Consider the following 23,864-nt stretch of genomic DNA (forward strand, 5'->3'; position numbering starts at 1 on the left):
TCCAGGTATACACTAGCATGGCATAGGTATGTTGCTCTTATGGACAGATGTTAGCACCATGTGCATTGAAACAATGACTTTGCAAGTCACTGGATGAATGTCTTCCAAAAACAAATACATAAAATTAAAAGAAAGTCTGTTAAAGCACCTATAAGGCATGCGAGATGGCCGTGTGTCACCCCAAATAAGCCACAAAGTAAGTAGAATCATGAACTCCATTGTGCTGTGCGAGAGCCCTTTTCTTCAACACAAAAAGTCGCATCGTGAAGATGTAAGCGTGCTTGGGCCTGGAACATTAAGCGCAATGTGAGCGCAGGCCAGCGGGGGGAGTGGGGAGGGGGGACAATCGTGCTCGGGCACGGTACAAGGCAACCGGGCCTAGTGTGAGTATGCCCTGAGATTCTTTTCATCCCATCCAGGTCCTTCCCGTTTCACGACCTCTCCCTCAGCCTAAGCTCTACAAGCCTTTTCACCAACACCATTGTCAAAAGCCTTGGTATACTATACAAATTGTCCTTCTCTTCTCAGGTTGCAGCAGTGAGTCAGTCATGCAGATTCTTTTTGTACAACATCTGAAGGATCCACCCCTACTTGTTTTACAGTCGAAACTGAAATACAACGGCTAGCCAGATTGGTTATTTCCCATCTTGGTTACCTCAGGTTCTTCCTACCTGAAACTTAGCTTGTCATGACATTTTTTACAAGATGCCTACAATATGCCTCTTATAACGGTAAAAGACATACAATGAATTGTTCAATCAATGTCCAGTGCCTTTGCAATTAAAAAGGAGAAGTGTTTTAAGCTTCATGTTTCATGCTACACCCATAACTACAAACTTCAAATTCAATCAAAATTTGGCTGGCCAGGTAGCTATCAGGTTAGCTAGTAACTAGGGCTGCTCCATTATGGCAAATATTATAGTCAAGATTCAGAGTCACGAGTGACTTTGGAAACATCATTCATTTATAGAGGTTATGCACTGATGTCACTTTCCCGCCGGAATACGCCCCCTCAGTCGGACTGAGTGGCAAAACATGTTGCAACATGGCGGCCTTTAGTAGGGGAAACTGCGAAAGTGGGAGTAAAACAAACTATTATCTGCTTAAATTAAAGGCAGTTGGACTCGACAGTGATCCTTACTACTTACCAAAGAACCAGTGGTCCATGGACATTGACATGTTGCCAGGAATCAGGTTTCCTGACATTTATATGTAGCCTACCTGATTTCGATGGCGGGGAAATACACAAAGCAAAGCCTGAAGGCATACACAAGCTCGGACATTCTAAAATGCTTAACGTGCCTTAATGTTCCAAAAACTGCGATAATGATCACCAAATTTCTCTCGGACATCTCTTGTCAGAAACACTTCCTCCTGCCAAAAAATCAAAACCAAAATCCTAGGAGTATGGTCGTTATCTCACGTTAAGCATTTTCCTCTCCATTGACGCCCATTATAAGGAAAAAGCTTAATGTGGCTTAATGCCCCAAAACAGTGATCAATGATCACCAAATCTGTCTGACATCTCACATGTCATAAACACTGTCTCCTCTCAAAAAAGCAAAACTCTCCATTGACGCCCATTATAAGGAAAACGCTTCGTAGCTTAATTTTCCAAACCGCGACCAACTAACAAAAACGCAAGAGGACAGCACTTAATGTAACATCGGCCTAAATACCATATTCCTTTGGGTTTTAGTTTTTGCTTTTTTGTGACAAGAGATGTCAGAGAGAAATTTGGTGATCATTGATCGCTGTTTTGGAACATTAAGCCACGTTAAGCTGTTTCACCTTAAGTGTTTTAGAATGTCCACAAAAGCTTGGTCGTACTTCAAGGCGGGATTTGTTGGCAAAGTTAAAGTGACGAGGACACCAATGGATATTCTGGTTGTATGTGGACAGGTTTGTACAAATATTACTATTTTATTACAACTTTTATTTGGAAAGCTTTAAGCTACACGTATCGGTGCCTGGATTCCAGTTGTTTCTGCGAATTACAGCGATCCATTTGCTTCTCTTTTCTTTAGCTTTCGGAAGTCTGTAAAAAGATCCGATTTCTTGTTGAATCTATTTGTACAGTCAATCGCACAACTCGCAGTGACTCTGCCTACTGTGACATCACGTGCATAACCTCTATTGAATTTTTTTTTTTTTAAAAACTTGTCTTTTTAACCCTTTCGCGCATACAGTCATACCAGATTTGCCATTTAGCGCATACGCTAAAACGGATGCAATTAGAACACTACATTGGAAAAATTCTAGCTAATTTTAGCTTTGAGGAAATAGCAATTTAGCATTAAAAAATATAGCAAATACTAACGGAAAACTACAAGAAACTTAACGCTAACGAAAACATGAAACCATGTAACGTAATATACACACTACATAAAAATAAGTTATGTGCAAAAGGGTTAACAGTGATTTTTCTTGAACTTTAAATATAATTCAACTGAAAATCATTATTTTAAAAAATTTTATTAAAAAATAAATGTAAAAAATGAGATAAATAAAATAAATAATAAATTATATACACTACCTGGCCATAAAAAAGTCGCAGTTTGGATTTAAATAAGCAAATACTTAAGAGCCTATGACTGGATAATCACTGCAGTGATTAATACACTATATGGACAAAAGTATTTGGCCACACCTGGTTTTCAGGGTTTGGGCTAGGCCCCCTATCTCCAGTGAAGGGCAATCTTAATGCTTCAGCATACCAAGACATTTTGGACAATGCTATGCTTCCAACTTTGTGGCAACAGTTTGGGGAAGGAACTTTTCTATTCCAACATGACTGTGCCCCAGCACACAAAGCAAGGACTATAAAGACATGGTTTGATGAGTTCGGTGTGGAAGAACTTGACTGGCCTGCACAGAGCCCTGACCTCAACCCCATCGAGCACCTTTGGGATGAGCTGGAACGGAGATTGCGAGCCAGGCCTTCTCGTCCAACATCAGTGCCTGACCTCTACAGAATGAATGGGCACAAATTCCCACAGAAACACTCCAAAATCTTGTGGAAAGCCTTCCAAGAAGAGTGTCAGCTGTTATAGCTGCAAAAAGGGGGATCAACTCCATATTAAAGCATATGTATTTGAATACAATGTCATTACAATGTAATGGTCAGGTGTCCGAATACTTTTGTCCATATAATGTATGTTTCAGCTGGCAACAATGCTTTTAACCCTAACTGATGCAGTGAGTAGCTTCTCATGTCTTAAACAACCAGGTCAGAAGACATATCCCGTGGTCAAGGAAAACATGTTACTGTGTTTCAGAGGGGTCAAGTTATTGGCCTGCATCAAGCAAAGAAAACAACTGAGGAGATTGCTGAAATTACTGGAATTGAGTTAAGAAATGCCCAACACATTATTAAAAGCCGGAAGGATACTGGTGAACCGTCAACTTCACAGAAGAAATGTGGTCAGGGGATCACTTAAACGCTTGGTGAAGTGGAATCGTAAAAAATCGACAGTAGAACTCATGGCTATGTTTAATAGTGGAAGTAAGAGCATTTCCACATGCACAATGCGACGAGAACTCACAGGATTGGGACTAAACAGCTGTGTGACCACAAGAAAACACTGGAGGCAGTGTTATGATCTGGGGCTGCTTCAATTGGTCAGGTGTAGGCTCAGCAACGTTATGCGGCTGTCAGCTGAGTACCTGAATGTACTGAATGACCAGGTTATCCCATCAATGGATTTTTTCTTCCCTGATGGCATGGGCATATTCCAGCATGACAATGCCAAGATTTATTGGGCTCATATTGTGGAAGAGTGGTTCAGGGAGCATGAGGAATCATTTTCACACATGAACGGGCCACCAGAATCCTGACCTTAACTCCACTGAAAGTCTTTGGGATGTGCTGGAGAAGACGTTACGGAGTGGTCTGACCCTCCCGTCGTCAATACAAGATCTCGGGCAAAAATTAATGCAACTGGACGGAATTAAATGTTGTGACATTGCATAAGGTTGTTGACACTGTTAGGAGACAGTTTTGTGGAATGGCATGGCGTTTGATCCGGAGACACGCGATGTGTATTCGAATACAAATACTGGAGACAAGCGATGTGTATTTGAATACAAAGCGATGTCGCTACATCCGACCGGAGCCAAACGGCGCCTCTTGTGAACCCTATGGAGCCAATTAGGTTACAGGGCTCAGGAAATACCCAATCAGAGAGGGAACTGTTTAGCTATGCACACCTGCACAAGACCAATCAGAAACAGCACCCCCGCTGGTTATCATAACTCATATGCAAATGTGACTGCTATTAACTGTATAAAAAATGAACTGAATTCTATACCTGTTGAACTTCTGCTCAATGCTGATGTTCCCACGGCCGGCTGTGTTAATAAACCTTCCTGTCTTTTGCTACGAACATCGAATCTGCTTCTTTGTCGTAACAAAACACTTTTTGTTGTTCTGGACTTTGACTAACAACACAATGCCACGGCAATTGCACGCTGTAATCAAAGCTAAAGGCGGTCCAACAAAATAGTGTGCGCGACTTTTTTTTTGGCCAGGCAGTGTATATTATATACAGATTATCTTGTTTTCATAATCGTTAGAAACAAAACTTCGATTAATCGCCCAGCCCTACTAGTAACACATCACCTTTTGGTTTCATAGTTATCCAGTAAAAATGATAATGTTGTTGTGACTTTTCTTCTTATATAACATAATTATGTCATTAGTTAATGTTAGCTAGCTTTCCAGTTAGCCAACAAAGATGATAATGCCTATGTTACTTTTCTTCTTACCTAAATTTTGGTCAATTATGTCATTATACAGCTTTTCAATGTATTCCAGTTTATCCAGTATCGTAATGTTAATGTCCCCTATCTGTTTCCAACAAAGATCCAGTGACAAGAGAAAATCATTAGGGCAGAATGCTTTAGGTCTATGAGGAAAAGCCAACAGTCACATAGTTTGAGAGTAAGGGAGAGGAAGCAATAAGGAGGCTAAGAAAAGGCTCATTTGTTTTTAAATTTATTTACTGATATTCCACTTATATTTATGAAATTAGTTGCATGAGTCTCCAGTGGTCTTTAAAAATATATTTTAATCTGATGTTTAGTCTTGATATTTTTTAACCTTGATATTTTTTGTCTTCCATCAAGCAGGTCATATAAAATGTGCCACCTATCTTCACGTGCTTAAATATATTATAGCTGTGTGATACGGAGCTCTTCATTTTCAGCGAGAGTTAGGTTGATGACTGCAGGGATGGGGGCTAAGCAGTAGTTATACTTTTCCAGGCTTATGTCCATCTGTTCTTGTGGAGCAGTATCTTCCAAGGGTCTCTCTCTCTCCTCTCCCATACCCCAAGTCTCAGCGATTCAACCAAGTAGGTGTTCTAGTCAAATACTACTGGGACAGTTCCCTTTTCAGTCGCCGTTGCCCTGTTTCTGATGTCGGTTCTGTCAGGTCCTCCTCAATGAACCAGCTACAAACAATGCCAACTACAAACTAGTGCTGACCGATAAATCGTATTTTGATCGTCATCGCGATATGAACATGTGCGATAAACACATCGCAAAAGACTGCCTGAAGTGCGAAGAATAAGAAAAATCAATTTAATTTACATACGCCATGCATTCACACTCAGCATGCGACCATTTGACCTATCACAGGTCCACCCAATTTGGCCCGCCTTTGTTTTGGCCCGCCATGAGCTATACAGTCCCGCCACCACGTTCTTCCGGGATGACGCACCCTTAAAACTGATGTTCCACCAATGAGCGAAAAGGGGCAGGGGCGTAGCAAGCGCTGGTTAATAGGAAATAAAATGCACTAAAGAAGCGTGTCTTTGTGATAAACAACAGTCGGCCTTTTTTGACAGGGTTGCCAGTCTGATTTCAAGTGATGTCACATAAAAAGCTGAAATCGTGTTACAGGCTATCAAAACCGATCCCAGACAAGGTTCGCTTTGGAAAAAGCACTAAAACACCACTCTGCCAAGTGTTTACTTACAATAAATTGCTAACCATGGAAGCAAACCGTGGCTATTTCTGTGCAGGAACGAGTGTTGAAATTGATGGCTAAAATGCATATTTTATTCTGTCAAGTTGACACGATCTCAGTAAGAAAACCAAACTATTTCCATTTCAGTCACACAAGTCAGTGCGAAATAACTACCGATTAGGCAAAATAATTATGCCAAACCTGGCAGCCCGGGTTAGCGGATTCTGTTGTATTTCTGACCAATAATCTGTTGTTGGTGTTATTAGTTAGCCAATGTTACTATAAAACAAAATTACCAAATCGTTCCGAATGACCCTGTGAATGAGAAGCTAATTTTCGTTAATACATTTTGATATTGTGGCTCATTAGCTATCATATGGGGGCATTTTGTGATGATGTGTAACTTAAACGTTGCTCAAAGTAAGCTTAATATCCAATATTGATTTGTTATTCAGTGTTGTCACTATGATGTTTAATTTTATATTGTTGTCAATTTTTCAAGCTGAAGTCAAATTTCCACTCTTGATTACAAAGGTGGACAATACAGATGCACTTTCCATCAGAAAGGTGTCTTTCCTTTTAAATATGTTTATGCTCCCAAAAAGAAGCATATGGATGTTTCATGTTTCAACAATCATCTCGGCAAATTAATAAAATAAAATAATATGTTTATATTATTTTGAAATTCTGTTTTAGATTTAGAATGTTAATTTTCTATAAAATATAATACATTTACATACATGCAATGTAAAACTAAGTGGAAACTAAGTGCCGTATTATATCTTGCAGATGCTTGACACATCGGTACACGGCAATGATCAGCGGTGAAACCCTCACACCTTTGATATTTCACTCTGTTTTTTAGCTGAAGACATGATAACAATACAGACAAATTCCAGTTTATACTCCAAATTATATATATACATATACATATATATACATATATATACGCTATATGGACAAAAGTATTTGGACGCCTGACCATTACATTGTAATGACATTGACAATGACATAGCATTGTCCAAAATGTCTTGGTATGCTGAAGCATTAAGACTGCCCTTCACTGGAGATAAGGGGCCTGGCCCAAACCCTGAATAAATACTTTTGTCCATATAGTGTATACATGTATTGCCTGTGTTCTGCCCGTGTCAAGCGTGCCAGAAGAGAGGGGCTTGTCTCTGCAGAATTGAATTAAGACGGCGCTGCAAAGTCGTCTGGAAGAGGAGAGAGTGATGCGGTTTATGCGCATTGCAAGCTGCAAAGACACATTGGAGATGTTTGATTTCAAGTCGGCAGCAGAGGACTTTGCCGCAATGAAAAAAGGAGAAAATAAAACGTTACCTGGTAGCCTATAGGCTACATTTTATGCCATGTAGGCCTAGCCTTTTTTTTTTTTTTTACAGGTTTACGGGTTACAGACATTTCGTAATAGCCTACATTTTAGCGGCTAATGTTGAGGTTTTGCTCAATCGTTACTGTTCACTAAATAGTCAAACTGATTTGAGGTCATCATCATTCTTTTGTCAACCTAGGTGCTCATTATATTTGCGCTTGTAACATAGACTGTTATTGAAACGTGACCGGTAAGTTTCAAATTTGTCCGGTAAAACAGATAATCAATTATTTGCTCAGCCCCTGCTAGTCCAAAACACCACTTCTGGAAGGCAAGTTCTTGTAAGCTCTTTATGAGGGAGGTGCCTTCACCCCCAAATTGGCTGCTGTGTTTGTTAATCTTGTTTCCTTCAATCTTGCTAAGATTGAATGTTAAGGATCCTTATTTTTTCCCCAATGTAAAATATTTGCAGACAGACAGATTTCATTACATCAGTTTCATTCCAAATAGGTTAATTGTTTAATTGTCAATTGTAACTGCCATTATGTGTAAGTACCAGCCACCAGCCATCAGTTAACAAGCCACACATGCCTAATTAAAGCCATATTAAATACAGGTGTATGGCTGGAGACCAAGAGAGCTTACTTTTATCCTCTGCAGTTGACTGTGTGCTGAAGCGGATTCCTTTTGTTTGATAGGTTTTAAATTTTTAAAAAATATTTTCTCTTTCCATTCATGTTTTTTGTGATCAGTGTTGGCCCACTTATTCACACTCATATTAAAAAGCCATTGCCCTGCACCATGCTCCCCTTTTGAAAAAATATTATGGCTGCTGGCCATAATATAACTGCACCCACCATTAAAATGCCAAAAACAGGTAGTAAATGGTGGTGGAGGAAGTGGAAGAGGGAGGGTGAATCTCCAGAGTAGAAACATGGAGGGTCCAGAAGGTCACACACCTGCAATGATGACCGAGTCAGTTCTGGCAGGTCCGAATTTCAACGTCATCTCATGCTTGTGTTTGTGTACAGCCAGATGATCCTCATTAGTGAATCTCTAGAGGGACAGAGAGAGGGAACAAACAATCAACTCACTGAGGGGTGGAGGAGGTGGGAGCACAACAGATGAGGGAGAACAGGAGGAGAAAGAGTGAGGGAAAGGGATAGAGAGGGAGACACAGAGGCAGGCAGAGGGAGATAGACAAAGGGAGGGGTAGGCAGAGGGAGACAGACAAAAGAGCAGGGGGCAGAGGGAAGAAAAACAGAACTCTTCACTCAAATATCACATTTCAAAAAAATGAGCTGACAAGAGGAAATGGAAATCCATATAGTCTCTCACTCATCTGAAGGGCACTGTATGGCAACTACATGAATGGATACTGGTTGTAAACAATACCCTGCCTTTCCAAAATTATTTTGTTACCCATTTTTAACTTGCATTCGTGATTCTGTTGTCCTGTGCAAAAAAATGCTTTCTACTGCACTGCTTCTTTTGCACTGTTGCGGGAAAATAACTTCTTTTAACCCTGCCTGGCACATTGTTTCTTGTGATGCTTGTGCATGTTCGCCTACAGTAACATAGGAAAAAGTCTCAACCAATCAAGCAGGTCCACACTCCAGAAGAGACACTGGAAGGTAAGTCATGATCCAGTACACTGCATCAAACTCTTTCTTTTTGTTTCTTTAAGTGAACACTCACTGCATTCATTCATACTTGCAGGAAGGAAAACCAACACCACCTATGAATTATCTGATAATCCTGTGCAGGGTTCTTTGACTGCCCTTCATGAATATTGATGAGCACTAATGTTTTTCTCCATTTTCTGGTACCCAACTAGGCACCTGAATGCTAATACACTCAGAGATCCACATGTGGTGTGTTCAGATGAATCAAACACAGTGCGGCCCCTGGCACCAATGCATGGCTATCTGTCTGGCTATATGTCTCTCCACCTGTTTTTCTTTTTCTCCCACTGATTTAGCTGGACCCTGCAGGGTGCTTCAGTGCCAGAGGAACAGCCGCCACTTCACTCTTCGATCTATTTCGGTCACAGCGCAGCGGCCACGGCACAGGCCGTGAGAGAGAGAGCGTGGGCGGCCGAGCCAAGTGGAAACACAGTCAAGTGTCAAGGCTTTTTTTAGACATACCGATACAACTGCAGGACTCGCAGTCCCTGCCCTCTCACTAAGGGTAGAGTGTGGCTCATAGCCGAATTTCATAGTATGGGGACAGTGGCAACACCAGCTCAACATCAAGTAAAGAGGGGGGCCAGAACAGGTGGTCGATTATTCGGCTCTGCATGTCTCCATCTTTAAATATTGAAAGTGGGGGTTGTGGTGTATTCCTTGGTAGCAACAATCAGTGGCCAAAGCCCAATGTCCTGAGCTTGCAGATACCCTGTGACTCATGGCACCTCCTGAGGGTTGCTCTTCCAAGTGAACACAAGTCCCCGTGTCTAAAGGTGATGGGCGGGCTACAAAAGCAACATCGTCCAGGCCGGACACTGCACTCCCCGCCCGTCCTGCGCATCCAAATCAAGAAGACCCAGAGAGAAACCTCAGCCTGCACCCCATCCTGACAGGACAGGGGAAAAAGGAGCAGCCACAACCACCACACAAGGAAGAGAAGGAGAGCCAGGATACCCAAGCGTGAGTGACACTCACCAAAGTCAGTCTTAGAGAGGCAGCTCCCCAAGACTCCACTGGAGGACAACTTCAAATGACACAGCATTCACTTTCATTCATTTCAAAACGCCATCTTCAGACAGTATACTTGTCACGGTTGACTGTGGCGGACTGTGAAGGGTTTCATTACATCTGGTGACAGACAGCAGCACAAAACCTGTTTGGGCCACACACCAAAAACAAACTCAGCCACGCAGCACCACCATAAGTTCTGCCATGAGTCCAAGCATGAAATTTACACGTTAACACAACAGGAAAACTGAGATTCTGATAAGAAACAGGCCTTCCTCTCTGCCTGAAAGGCTAGGAGAGAAAAAAAACTTCCCAAAGATTCCCAAACAAAGTGCACCTAATGATTTATTCATCCTCAACCTGTGCTGCTTGGATGAATTTTCATGCTTGTATTGTTAAACCACTTACTCAGTCATTTTAAGTAACGTAAACAAAAATGGCTCAAAACATAATGTCTGGAGGTTTGATCGTGTCCCATACCCCCAACCACCAGGGCCCAGCTTACAGCTTTCAGTCCAAACATCCCCACTCTGCAGCCTACATCTCTGAACCCTCAGCATCCAGCCACAGCCGCCACACAATACCACACCCCTCCCAAAGGCTGTGCATGCAACGCACAGCCACTAGCCTCAATGACAGCCTCCAGACACAAGCCACTAGACCCCAGCCCCCACCTCAGCCTCATGTAATGTGCCTGATAAAACTAGTATTGCACTTCTCTTTACTCGTGGATGTCTCAACACTTCAGACAGTCTGTGCGTGCTTCCTGTTTTTAGTGTCACTCTGCTGCACTCGGCCCTCTGCTCTCTTCATAGCAGCGTGTTGGTGCAGACCCAAAAGACGCATTTCTCACGTGTCACCGCCTGTGATGACCCGAGTTACCTGAATCCCTGTCTGCTGGCAGGCAGCTCTGAGAGGACCAGGAGGGGCTTAAACTGCAGCAGCACCTTGGTTACTCACTCCTGCCCTCTCTGAGTCAGTGGTCCATGCCCATGTCACAACAGCAGCGCTGGTTCACACATACACCATTGCTCCTCTCTGCTCTGCCCAGCTAGCTCACAGAGGCACTGTGAGCTAAGGCAACAGTGGCTCGGCTCTCTAACACCACGCCTCAACACTACTAACGCACAGCACCAGGTCCGGGCCACACACAAACAGAGACATGAATGTTCACACCAGACACACGCAAACGCACGTGCAGGCGTGAGCAAGAACATGTGCTCATACCCGTGCACCATTGCCCATACCCCCAAACCCCGAAGCAGCTCCCACTCACCTGGCCGCACCCCTGGGCATTGCAGACAAAAGGTCGGTCGTCCCCCATGTTTGTGAAGAGTTCGCAGTATAGCTGTAAGAGGGGAGAAGAGAACATCACTAGGCTTATTCTTTAATTTCCCAATCTTGGTCTTCCTGTCAACATAAACACACGGATGCATTAAGCTGTATCCTCAGCCAGCCAAGGAAGCAGAGTGCGTATAAAAATAAACCAGGCAGGGAAGAAAACGTGTGCGCGCGCGCACGCACACACACACACACACACACACACACACACACACAGTGGGCCAGGGTCTCCCTGGTGATGTTTTCCCTCATGCAAGGGGCTTCCATGCTGGCCAATCAGAACAAGTTTTTTTTTTTTAAATCAAGAGAAGCTAGAAGAAGCTAGCATTTGCATGAGAAAGTCTCTACCCTGTCTGTCTCTCTTTCTTTCTCCTCCCCTCCCTCCTGTCTGTTAAAACTAGGGCTGCAATTAATGACAATTTTGATAGTTGAATAATCTATCAATTATTGAAACGAATAATTGACTATTCAGATTATGAATCGCACAATTACTCAATGGCTCTTATTTACCTATCGACTATTAAATTTAGCTTGAGGTTGTTTTAGGCATATGCTAACTAACAATAAAGACAATAAAGATGAGAACTTCATTCAAAAATATGTCTTTTAATGAATGGTTACTAGGACTAATTCAGTGAGGGCAGTTGCTTGCTGGGGAGTACAAGTCTGCTTCCTTTGAAGAAAGCCATCCATGGTAGCATTATGAGATCCAACAAACCCATATCTCGTTCAAATGAATTTGACTGCAACCCACATTGGGCATGCACGCATAGACATGAGTTGTAGAAATCTTTCGCAATTTAGAAAGTATCAAATTCTCCGGTGTTCTCTAAACACCACTACTCAACACTATCTCCAGCCATAAACGTTGCCATGACAACGATGCAACGTTTAAGCAGAGAATTTCTAAATTCTCTGGTGTAACATTGTAAAGTTAGGGCACATTTGGAATGTGAAAAGGGTCGTTGTGAATAATAGGTTATTATTTGCTACACTGTATGTTCAACACCAATAATAATTTATTGATCAAGAGAAATGTATTTCAAAATAGAAAATATTACAGCTCATAACGTGAAGTAACATGGCTTTTAACATTAACATAAGATAGTTAGCTAGCTAGCATAGCCAAACGAGACGAGTCTTCATCATCCAGAAAGCCAACGTGCCACCTCTTCAGATGCTCGAGCATAACTGATGTGCTCCCATGCCAGGCAAGGTCAGGTTTACAAATGTCGCAGTTCACAACCTTCTTGGCAGAGTTAACCCTTTCGTGCGTACGGTCACACCGGTGTGATTAGCCGTTTAGTGTGTATGTTAAAACTGGTGCGATTAGAAAACGAGATTGGAAAAATTCTAGCTAAATTCAGCTTTGAGGAAACCGCGATTTAAAATTGAAAAATATTGAATAAACCATGAGAAGCTTAATAACACTATTGAAAACATAACGAAATATGTAACATCCGTTACACAGCATAAAAAATTAATTACGTGCGAAAGGGTTAAGAGTGAAATGCTGCCACACTTTTGAAGTCTTTGGTCGTGAGGGTGTTGCCATCTCTACTGTTCACTCCAGTAAAGCAACGTAGCTTAAACTACATGTCTGAGCATTCCGAGTCAGCACGAAAAACACACGCGATAGCGTCATCAACTAATCGACAAAACTAATTTGGTCATCGATTTTAGTGGACTACGGTGTTATTCGTTGTACCCCTAGTTAAAACATCTGTCTCCATTTCTGAACTCTCCTCTGCTCCTCAAAACTCACTCTTAACAGCCAGCTTCAGTCCTCACACACTCTCACTGGACTCTTTCTCCTAATACCACAACGTATCATATGATTCACTCTCTTTACAAACATCTCTCACATTTTGGTTGCTGCACACTAGGGCTGTGACGATAACCGCATCACTGCAATACCGGGGTCATGAGACGCCTACTGCAGGGTTGAGCTCATTACCGCATCACCGCAATTATTTATTTTAGGGCTGTCACCGTTAACACGTTAACGCTCGTTCGCGATTAATCTGGAAACTTCAACTCGTTAACGTTTTAACGCAAATTAATCATATTATCAAGTTTGACCGCAACTTCCTTCCATAATTCCAGCGCGGATATCTACCTGGTTGAATTACTGAAAGGCGTGGCAAACGCAGATGTGCTGAACGGCAAATTTCGTTTTAACCCTTTTGCATGTAATTTATTTGTTATGGTATGTAGCGCGTGTGTTACTTTATATGGTTCGTTATGTTTTCATTTGCGTTATTAAGTTTCTTATAGATTTCACATAGCATTTGCTATATTTTTAGAGTTAAATCGCTGTTTCCTCAAAGCTAAAAATTAGCTAGAATTTTTCCAATCTAGTGTTCTAATCGCACCAGTTTTAGCATATGCGCTAAACGGCTAATCACACCGGTGTGATCGTACGCGCGAAAGGGTTAAAATGAAATTTGCCGTTCAGCACATCTGCGTTTGCCACGTAAAATAAAAGACCGTAAAATAAAGAATGAGTACATTTCGATTTTTTGCAGCACTTTATACAAGCAGTGATTGTAGTAGATACCTACCGACATCATGAATGTTCAATTATGTAGCATGTTTCAAAACCATTATCCTAATGTTCCCTTACCATCTTATTTGTCATTTGATTTGAAAAATAATTAAAACTGTTTTAATGCGGCTACATATAGCTTACCTGCTCATGCTGCTTCAGATGCCATTATTGTATAGCCTACAGAATTATGTGAATTAAAATATAAAATATTAAAATGTTAAATGTAAAATATTTGTAAGTTTGCAATCACTTTCTAAGTTGTAATCAGCCTTCCCGAGAATTTTGCAGAAAAATAAACAAGTTGTTCATGTGCAAACGTTATGGGTTGGCTTTTTATGTTGCGCGGGGGTCGGAGGGCGGCGCCGCTAAATCGCGGTAATTTGTTGCTTTATTACCACGGGACGAAAAAATCATTACCGTCACAGCCCCAGTGCACACCCAAGATTCAAGCCATCAACCTGCAGTCTGAATAGTATGCAACACTACTGTCACAGCTCCAATATGGCGGGGTGCAGTTACCACTATCTCCTGTCTCTGCAAACGCAAGTTACAGTGCTGTCTTTAACTGAGGAAGTGAGTTTACAGGATTGAATTTCCAAGTCAAGGCAGGGACCCCAAGGCCCAAGTGAGATAGATTCTGGAGCCTATAACCACAACTAATATTGATTTCATACAGTTTTAAACAAATACCAAAATGCTGCCATCAAACACAGTGGGTCAGAGAAATCAAGGAAACTGACTGAAGATAAAACCCTGCATTCCAACTCACGCCTTTCAAATGTCAAGCTCTACGTTCTTTTTTAACGTAAAGCTTCTATCTAGTTGACAACTCATGTAAGCCTAAACCTCTCACCAACACACAAATGCACACAGGCAGTCTCCCACACACACACACATGCTCCCCTCTGTACTGCCCAGTCCGCTGACTCAGAATGGTCCGACACAAGCAGACTCTGCTATTTGCATACTTCCTGCAGACCCTCACCAGCCACAGTTGAGCAGACAAGAGCCCAGAATTTCTTTTGCGATCCAAAGAATTCCATTTTGCCATTCCACGACCCCACCCAATCACATTCCCCTTTACTACTACATCTCCCAGTGAAGACAAGGTATGATTTAAAAAAATAAAAATATATTAAAAAACACATTCATTAAATTTAAATAAGGAACACAGGAAGGACATCAATGTTTAATTGTTCCCTACCAGCCCTGGATGACGCCTGGTACAGTTACACAACTTCTACTACATGCAAATACAACATTTTAACAGCAAACATTAACAACAACAATACTGCAGCTTCCTCCTATTTAGACCACTGTTCCATTACTCCTTTATTAACAGAACTGTGGGAGGTTTTCACAATTCTCAAACAATTTCAGAAGTAACTGAAGCAATTGAACCTCGAATGATCAAGGCATTAAGTTCAGTTCCACTGGATGGCCTTGTTTTCTGGGGAGCATCACTTCTGAAATACTGCCTTGAGTTGGCTGTTAATATCTCTGCTCAGTCTCCTGTGTAAAGAAAGACTTTTGTTCCTACCCCCACCCCCCCAGAGAGATCCAGAGAACAAAGAGAAGTCAAGAGGTTGGGCTACTTGCAGATTTCAGGAGTGCTGGGACAAGAAAACATCTTGGTGCCAGGTTCTTCAATCAGACTGCCTTCCACAGAGTCAATTTGAACAGGCAGGGGCAAGCAGTCAGCAGACAAATTGGCCACCCACAGACCAGAGACTGCTGTATGTGTGTGTGTGTGTGTGTGTGTATGTGTGAAGGGGGTTCAATTATTTCCCCTCAAAATGTGAGGTTTAGGTTCACACAGTGAAGAGGGGATCAGAAAATGCTGAAAAATCAGTGGCCTAAGCTAAGCAGCTCTAAGATTGCCAGTTGTAAAGCCTTGCCTCTTATTAACCATGAATTTTCCCACTCAGCAGGTGTGCGCATGTGTGTATGAGTACATGCGTGGGGGGACAGGGGTGACAGTCGGGCGGGGGGTGGGGGGGGGGGGCACAGGCCTGCAGTGTTTGATACAGCCTGCTAGGAAACTGACTAAACAAACTGTATTAATAGATCCTACTGCAGCCAGGGCCAAGCAATCTAGAACTCCTGAAGGCAGACAGAGAAACAGGGAGAGAGAGAAAGAATAAGAGAGAATGGGGGATTTTATTTGATTAATATTATTCTTTAGTTTTTTGTTCTATTTATGATGCTCTGTTTTATTCCAGTTCTAGAATTTGCCATGACAGGAAGGCATCACTGCATTGAATGGAGCTGAATTACACTGAACTGAGAGAAAGAGAGAAGGGACAGAGAAAGAGGAAAGAAAGAAAGACAGTCTGACTAAATTACAAAATGTAAATGTAAAATGACAAAGTCGAAATACAGTTCAAAATAAATAATCTAATCAAGAGATTCACGACCATTACCTAAATGGAGCAAACCTAGGAAACAGACATATTGATGAAATGAAATCCTATGTCTACACCTGCATTACTCCATAGCTACTTATGTGAAATCCACTTGGAGATGACAATATACAACAGTCCAGAACCCACTACACTGTTCTGGGATAAAAACAGGATCATCATTTAAACTGGACAGATCTAGGATCCGCCAAAGCAACATAAATGCTCAGAACTGAGACATCCAATCAACACAAACAGGAAAGATCCCAGCATTAAATAGCAATCTTCAGTTACTCTTCAAATGTCCAGATTCAAATGTTCAAATTCAGGAACTCAAGACAAAAAAATTTAGAAATCAGAGTATTGACATGGATTTTTTAGATCAATGTTTCATGTATGATATACTGTATACATACTGCACAGAAAAACACTTATGAAAAATTAATGTTATGTAATCGCCATACTTTAACTCCAAGAGAACAAATCTGCTTAAGATAAAATACAGATGCAGCACACCAAAAGCCTTGGGCTTGTTGATGGCATATTAATAGAAACCTTAAACTCTACACAGACAGAAAACCCTAAAACACGCCATACCAACTGTCCATCCCAAATCTGTCTACACCTTGGTAACTGACATCAGAGACAATTCTTGGAGGCATACCAGCACTGTTTGTGAAGTATTAATACAATATTGAAAAGCATCAGTCAGCCATGTGGGTCATGGTACTTGGTCCTGTAGTTAGGAAGACACTTGATTTCAAAACAGCCCAACCACCAATTCCACTTGATATGACTCCCAGAATAATTCCTCCAAATAAGATGATCTGGATTTGATGCTAATCCCACGATTCCATCTCAAATATTAAGATCTGAATTGCAAAAAAAGTATGCCTTAAAAACAAGTGAAAATCTGCATTTTATTCACTGGTGACTGGTGGCCCATACAATACCAAAGTAAATGAGAACTCATCTCCACTTTGGAGGATCTGCACCCTGATCCAGTTCTGCAGAAATCCAGGATCAGGGCCACCAATCAACTCCAGCCATTTTCTGAGAGGGCAACTTGAGTTCACTCAAACATTCTGGTATCTTCTTCCCCTACCTGAATTCAAATTTGCTCTTTCACCAGCGCCGATCCGGATGTAGAAAAGACCTCCAATATGGGAATCTCAACAGCTAAAAATAAACCACTTGAGTCTTAGATTTTAAACTGTCTGTCTGTTCAATTCCAATTCCAGAAGCATACATGTTGAGGAGTACTAACATAGTGCCGTAGAACTTCAATACTAAGCCCACGAAGTCAAGCCTACATTTTACTTCAACCTGCCGGGTGCCAGATGCGATTCCCACATAGCTAGTGGACAAGCTACATTCCCATGGTGGTGACAGAAGAGGGGACGGCCCAAATATATCACAAGCTCAAATTACAATACATTGCATTACTTTGCGGGCGAATTTCTGCAGAGCGACTTGTTTACATCTTACATATTGTGTAAGAGATTTATTCCGAAAGCACATTTGCCTAGGTAGCTTGCAGGCTACAGAGCTAGCTACAGCAGCTAGGGTCACACCCACGGCATAACCAGCTGGCTATCTGGCTAGAAAGTGGCGTCCTCCTCACATCGCTGCCTAAAACTACAGCTAGCGAGCGAGTAACAGCTAGCTAAGCTGAAGAGTTTTCAATTCTTCACAGCCCCGTAAGTAACAGAAATAAAATAGCTAGCGAACACTTTTCCCTCTATAATACACTTTATTTTGCAGTGATTTGTGCCCATGTACACAGTTTAGTAAACTAACAGTTAGTAGGTTAGCTAGCTAGCAACTGCCTAGCTAAATATTAGGCAAGTTTACTATTGAGTTGTCTAGATATATGATGCAGTCTTTTAAACGACAAATTCAATTAGCGTTAATTAAATGTTTTGGCAAGGTTAACTGACATATAAATAGGTAGTGAGATAGCCCGCCACAGTGCCATTCTGACCTGATTGTTCCGTAAAAGCCTTTTCTCTTACCCGACTTTCGTCCGAGATCCTGCAGTTTGGTTGTGAATAACTATAATCAGCCAGCCATCTACTTAACCTGAAAACACAACCAACAGCGAACTTAACCACGAAGCTAGCTACACTAACCTCAAAACAATGGATGCAGGAAGATAACTAACTGTTACCAAGTCATTTGCGACATGACAAGCTAATGTTAGCTAGCTAAATATCTACAATCGTTCGAAAACAATACAACAGATGGAGAAGAATGGCTACATAAATTTTAACACTATTTAACTTGCTATCTGGCCTGTTTAGCTAGCGCCTAGTTAAACGTGTCACGATCGAAAGATACTAGGTAGTGTCATAACCCACTCTAGAAGCAACGCTGCTTGCTAACCAGCTAGCTAGTCACCTGGTTAGCTATCTGACTGTAACTTGCTTGACCCTGCCTTTTCCCGCATGTGCCCGCCCTAAAATGACCCTGATTGGTCATACATAATCAGAAAATCAAACACTTTCTTGTCATTGGTTACTAAGACGTCAGTAAAGCTAACAGTAGAGTATAATTGGATGTCAGAAATGCTTCTCAATGTTGGAATTTCCCCTTTTTCCTCCTCACAAACCAAAAGAACCCCAGTCGAGCAGGCCGCTAACAGATAAAGCCTCCAAAGAAAGTGTGTCAGGTAGCCAACTAGCTAGCAACAGCGCCGACAATTCCCACGCCTGACAGCACGGCAATAATACACCAAGACCTGCAGATCCAACCCCAAATCAACTGACAAGGACAAGTCATCGATGCTCGATCAAAAGGAGAGAGCAAAAAATCTAAGATACTTAACGTTAGCCAGCTAGCTAGCTGGTTGGCCAGAAACACACCGCAAGAAACTGATACTGCGAGCTACCCAGCAAGTTAGCCTGTACCTCACAGCAGACATTGCGAGTTAGGCACAGTCCTATCCGGTCTACGTGTATGGCCCCTATGGCCAGTTTTAACTTGGGTTACATCTGGATTGTGAGCTGAGACAGTGATAGAATGTTTACAAACTCACCCGAGGGCCCCTCTCTCTCCCTCTCGCCTCTCGTTTGGAATCTGACACTCCCCTCCCGCGCCAAATCTCGCGATATGGTTCAACGTCAGCCTAGACCTCCTTCATCTCGCGAGAACGTCTCAAGAAAGGGCATATATATATATATATATATATATATATATATATATATATATATATAATTGAAATGGTATTATACACTACATCTAATACTATTATTTTTAACTTACAGATATCTGTTTAAAATAATAATATATTAATGTCCTCCAGTTAAAACTGGAGTGTTGTCCATTTTTTTATTAACCTTGGGTTACACACTGATTGTTGCTATACATATATATATATATATATATATATATATATATATACTGTACACACTATTTGGACAAAAGTATTTGACTACACCTGTTTTTCAGGGTTGGGGCTAGGCCCCCTATCTCCAGTGAAGGGCAATCTTAATGCTTCAGCATACCAAGACATTTTGGACAATGCTATGCTTCCAACTTTGTGGCAACAGTTTGGGGGAGGCCCTTTTCTATTCCAACATGACTGTGCCCCAGTGCACAAAGCAAGGACTATAAAGACATGGTTTGATGAGTTCGGTGTGGAAGAACTTGACTGACCCGCACAGAGCCCTGACCTCAATCCCATCGAGCACCTTTGGGATGAGCTGGAACGGAGATTGCGAGCCAGGCCTGCTCGTCCAACATCAGTGCCTGACCTCATAAATGCTCTACAGAATGAATGGGCACAAATTCCTACAGAAACACTCCAAAATCTTGTGGAAAGCCTTCTAAGAAGAGTGGAAGCTGTTATAGCTGCAAAAGGGGGACCAACTCCATATTAAAGTATATGTATTTGAATACAATGTCATTACAATGTAATGGTCAGGTGTCCGAATACTTTTTTCCATACAGTGTATGTGTCATGGTATAAAATGTAAAAAAATCTTCTATACTAACCCTGTTTCTATGTTGCAGGTTTTGTTTGCAGATTTCTGTTTTATTGTTGCAGGATATACGGGTGCATGGTACTGTAAGTAATTAATTTGCATTCCTACTGCGATCCTTTGCCTATGAGGTAGTCAGCTAAACCTGATTGATGCATTAATTGTAAGTTGCTTTGATTTAAAAGCATCTGTGAAATGCCAAATTGTAATTGTAATTGTAATGATACAATTTTCCTATTGCTCCTCTTTATTTTTCTTCCAAAGTGTAACTAGCTGTCCTCCTAGCTAGTTATAACAAAATAGTGGAAAAATACCTACTCCTCTACAGAAAATATATAGCTAGCTAACTGTTAATCTTAGCTAAAATGATTTACTTATACATGAGTGACCAGCTATATGAAATTAATTCTATAAAATGAAACAGTGTTTCTAGCTAGCTGCTTTATAGCAAGACATCTATTCACCTTGTTCGCCAGCTAATTACTGAAGACAGGAGCAGAATTTATTTGAAGTTACAGACAGCTCACTAGATAGTGTTGCTATAATGTGACAAACTATGCTAATTTTGACCTGATATGAATATAGATGCAGCTTGCATGTAAACAGTCTAGACTGGGTCCATTTTAACAACCAGCAGCACAGCAAGACATCATAATTATCCATTTGATAGATACAGTTAATCAGATCTATTTAAGATAGAAAATTTCCTACTGATCTATGATAGACAGCTTGTTTGGGGATAGTGTATTGGGTCCAAGCTAAACACTCTTTTTGGATGTATAACATTGGATCTTTTACACAGTATCAGACTGTTTTGCAATATTTTGGTTTAACCAAAAATGGAAGGAATTGGGTTTTGCTTAGCCAATATATTGTTTCTAAATTTCTCCATAGCATGAGGTACAGTGATAAAACTGTTTCCCATAACCTTCTGGGTCAAGACCAATGATCTCCCAGCCTTAGTTTAGTCATAACCTGGCTTGTTTTGTTTTAGGAATCACTCTATACCACATGAAGAGGGCCTTGATCACTGACAAATGAGCTTGTTTAGCATGACAAAGATTATTACCATTAGAAATTATCCAGCAAATTACATCAGCTTTTCATTCTGTGATTTTGTAAGTGCCTTGTTACCTTTCATTGGATGGTTCAAACACGTCATTCTCCAGGCAGCAATTGATGATATAGTCATATAGACAGATGAGTCATCCTTCACTCTGTTCTCAACAACTGGATGAATGAATGTGTGGGACAAGCTAAAATAAACCTACAGGCTTGAGTGCTTGTTTCCCACAGTGAAGGGCTCTGGCAGCTCTGTTATAGTGTGAGGCATTCACCTGGCATGGTTAAGATCCACACAGTTTAGAGGGCAAGTCAAACACCAATAAATACAAAGCCATTCTGAAAGATTACCTTCATCTTATGGTGTAAGATTTCCATCTAATGGGAGTGGTCTCTTCCAATATGACAATGCCCCCACCAACAGGGCACAAGTGATCCATGAATGGCTGGATAAGCATGAAAATGTAAATGTATATGCTATGAAGATGTAAACTATATGCTGCGGCTATGTCAGTCAAAAGATCTAAACCCAGTTGAATACCTATGGAAGATTAAGAAATGGCACCTGACATCATTTTTCACACCCAACTATAAAACACCAAATGATGAAATTACTTGTGGAATAATGGTGTGACATCCTGGCAATAAAGTTCCAGACGCTATGCCAAGGCCCATTGAAGCTGTTCTGGCAGGTTGTGGTGGGAAAATGCCATATTCATACTTTATGTTGGTGTTTCCTTTATTTTGGCAGTTTCCCGTACATCACTGAACATGACGTTTTTCAAAATACACTCAAGCCAAACCAGCAAAAAGCTTAGTTATGGACTCAACATATCTTCGAGCTGGAAATGAAGCGAAGTGAAAATCAATTGATGAGTTAAACCATTCCATTACTGTAAATTGGTAAACCTTTCTATGGTCCCTACTCTACCACATTATCCACTAACAATTCATGGCCAGGGTTGCTTGTAATGTTATTGTTGAAATCTCTCTCAGCTCTTACTCTTTGCTGTTTTGTCGTTCCCATTTCTGTATCCTGAACTTGCCAAGGAGGAAGCCATGTCTTTAATTATGTATCCAGCCCACTAGATCAGGCCTTGCATAACTAATGGCCCTGTTCCATCCAAACCCAGGCGTGTGAGGCTCTGATGAAAAAAAGAGGCTAGCATCCTTCATTTTTTCAAATCACGTGTAGCCCTCCCACAGGTTGAATTCACATTTAAAGAATTTCTCACCAAACAATGTAGCAGAACAGAGGAGGACATCTCTGCAAGCAAGGTAAGGGTATAGGAGAATATAAGGAGTTTGTTAAACCGTTACATTACACTTTTTATTTTATTTCATAGTTTAGTAGGAAACAGGTTCGAGACCTGTTTGAGAGTTTGAGACATTCCTTTATGGGGTAGTGGTTCAGGTGCTCAGGTGAGAGAGAGCTGTGTCTTCAGATGTTTCTTGAAGACAGAGGTGGACTCAGCAGAACAGAAGAAGTGTGGAAGTTTATTTCACCATCTGAAATGAAATTAAATAAGATAATGTTTTTAACTGGTCATTTCAATCAGACCTCAACCCAGACCTCAATTAAATGAAACATTTTTGGCTGTTTTCAGCTGAAAATCAGATCTAAAGGACGTAGAGGAATTATGACTACATGAAAATCTCCTCTCAGAAAGTTCAAAGCCTCTTAAAACACTACAGAATCCATGTAATAATCCATTCCAAGGGATGGTGTACAAAATACAAACTATAGCGGTGTGCATAAATATGTCTGTCTCGTTTTCTAGAATGAAATTAGTTTCTGAACAGTTTGACTTTACTCAGTGCAATCTTGTCAAGAGTAGAGTGCAAATCTAAGCATATACATGTTTCTGTTGCATCATGTTTTTGTTCCTGTTTAATCGGGGGTAGAATAAATATGGTGGATACTGCATATGTTCCCCTTAAACCATGACCATGCTTAAGATTGTAACTGCTGTACATCTAGGAATTACTTGGTTTTTCAAGTGTACACTATTGTTTAGCCATGCCTGTCTGAACATATAATGCATTGTTCAGTTCAGCGTTGTCTGTACTAGTTTTATGCGTGTGTCCCCATCAACGCTGTATATGTATGCAAGACAAATTTCTTTCAGGGGTAATAGTTGTCTTACTCGCTTACCTAACCCAGAACAATGGTGCTAACTTGGATCATAAACATACGAGCAATGCTAAATAATACCACAGGAACAAAATAGAAGACGGGAGTGGCATTCATGAAATCTGTAATGGGTGGTGTTCTAAGTCACTGTCAAAAGATTTTAACAGCAAAACACTGGTTCTAAACAGCCCACCGATTTTGGGAATCATGATACCTTGCTCTCCCCTCACTTCTGGTCAGTGTATTAAACAGTGTTCATGCTGACTGTTGGTAGGACTGAATCAAGAGAGGCTGAATGTGAAGAAGAACCTTCACCTGTCCCCCAGAACTGTTAATTGCTGGTTTGTTTAATTATTGTCTTAAGGATCTTTGTCTTTCAAATTGCTAATTT

The 23,864-nt window shown here is 41.1% G+C and overlaps 1 protein-coding gene across 4 annotated transcripts in view; it reads right to left on the reverse strand.

The window, feature by feature from the left end:
• atf7a (activating transcription factor 7a) overlaps positions 1-19,361 on the reverse strand; it is a 30,351-nt gene extending 10,990 nt beyond the window's left edge. Inside the window, exons 1-4 of one of the 4 annotated variants that reach the window (XM_036533784.1) lie at positions 18,310-18,526; positions 17,400-17,473; positions 11,277-11,348; positions 8,264-8,360 (exon numbers count right to left, since the gene is read on the reverse strand). In XM_036533784.1, coding sequence (XP_036389677.1) covers positions 8,264-8,360; positions 11,277-11,324 — 145 coding nt within the window. In that variant the 5' untranslated portion in view covers positions 11,325-11,348; positions 17,400-17,473; positions 18,310-18,526. Of the gene's footprint in view, positions 1-8,263; positions 8,361-11,276; positions 11,349-17,399; positions 17,616-18,309; positions 18,527-19,331 lie in introns of those variants that run through there. The other 3 variants (XM_036533781.1, XM_036533783.1, XM_036533782.1) reach the window with 3 other exon arrangements.
• Positions 19,362-23,864: the final 4,503 nt, after the last annotated feature.

This window comes from Megalops cyprinoides, chromosome 7, assembly GCF_013368585.1.
Source record: "Megalops cyprinoides isolate fMegCyp1 chromosome 7, fMegCyp1.pri, whole genome shotgun sequence".
In the NCBI taxonomy this organism is placed as follows: domain Eukaryota; kingdom Metazoa; phylum Chordata; class Actinopteri; order Elopiformes; family Megalopidae; genus Megalops; species Megalops cyprinoides.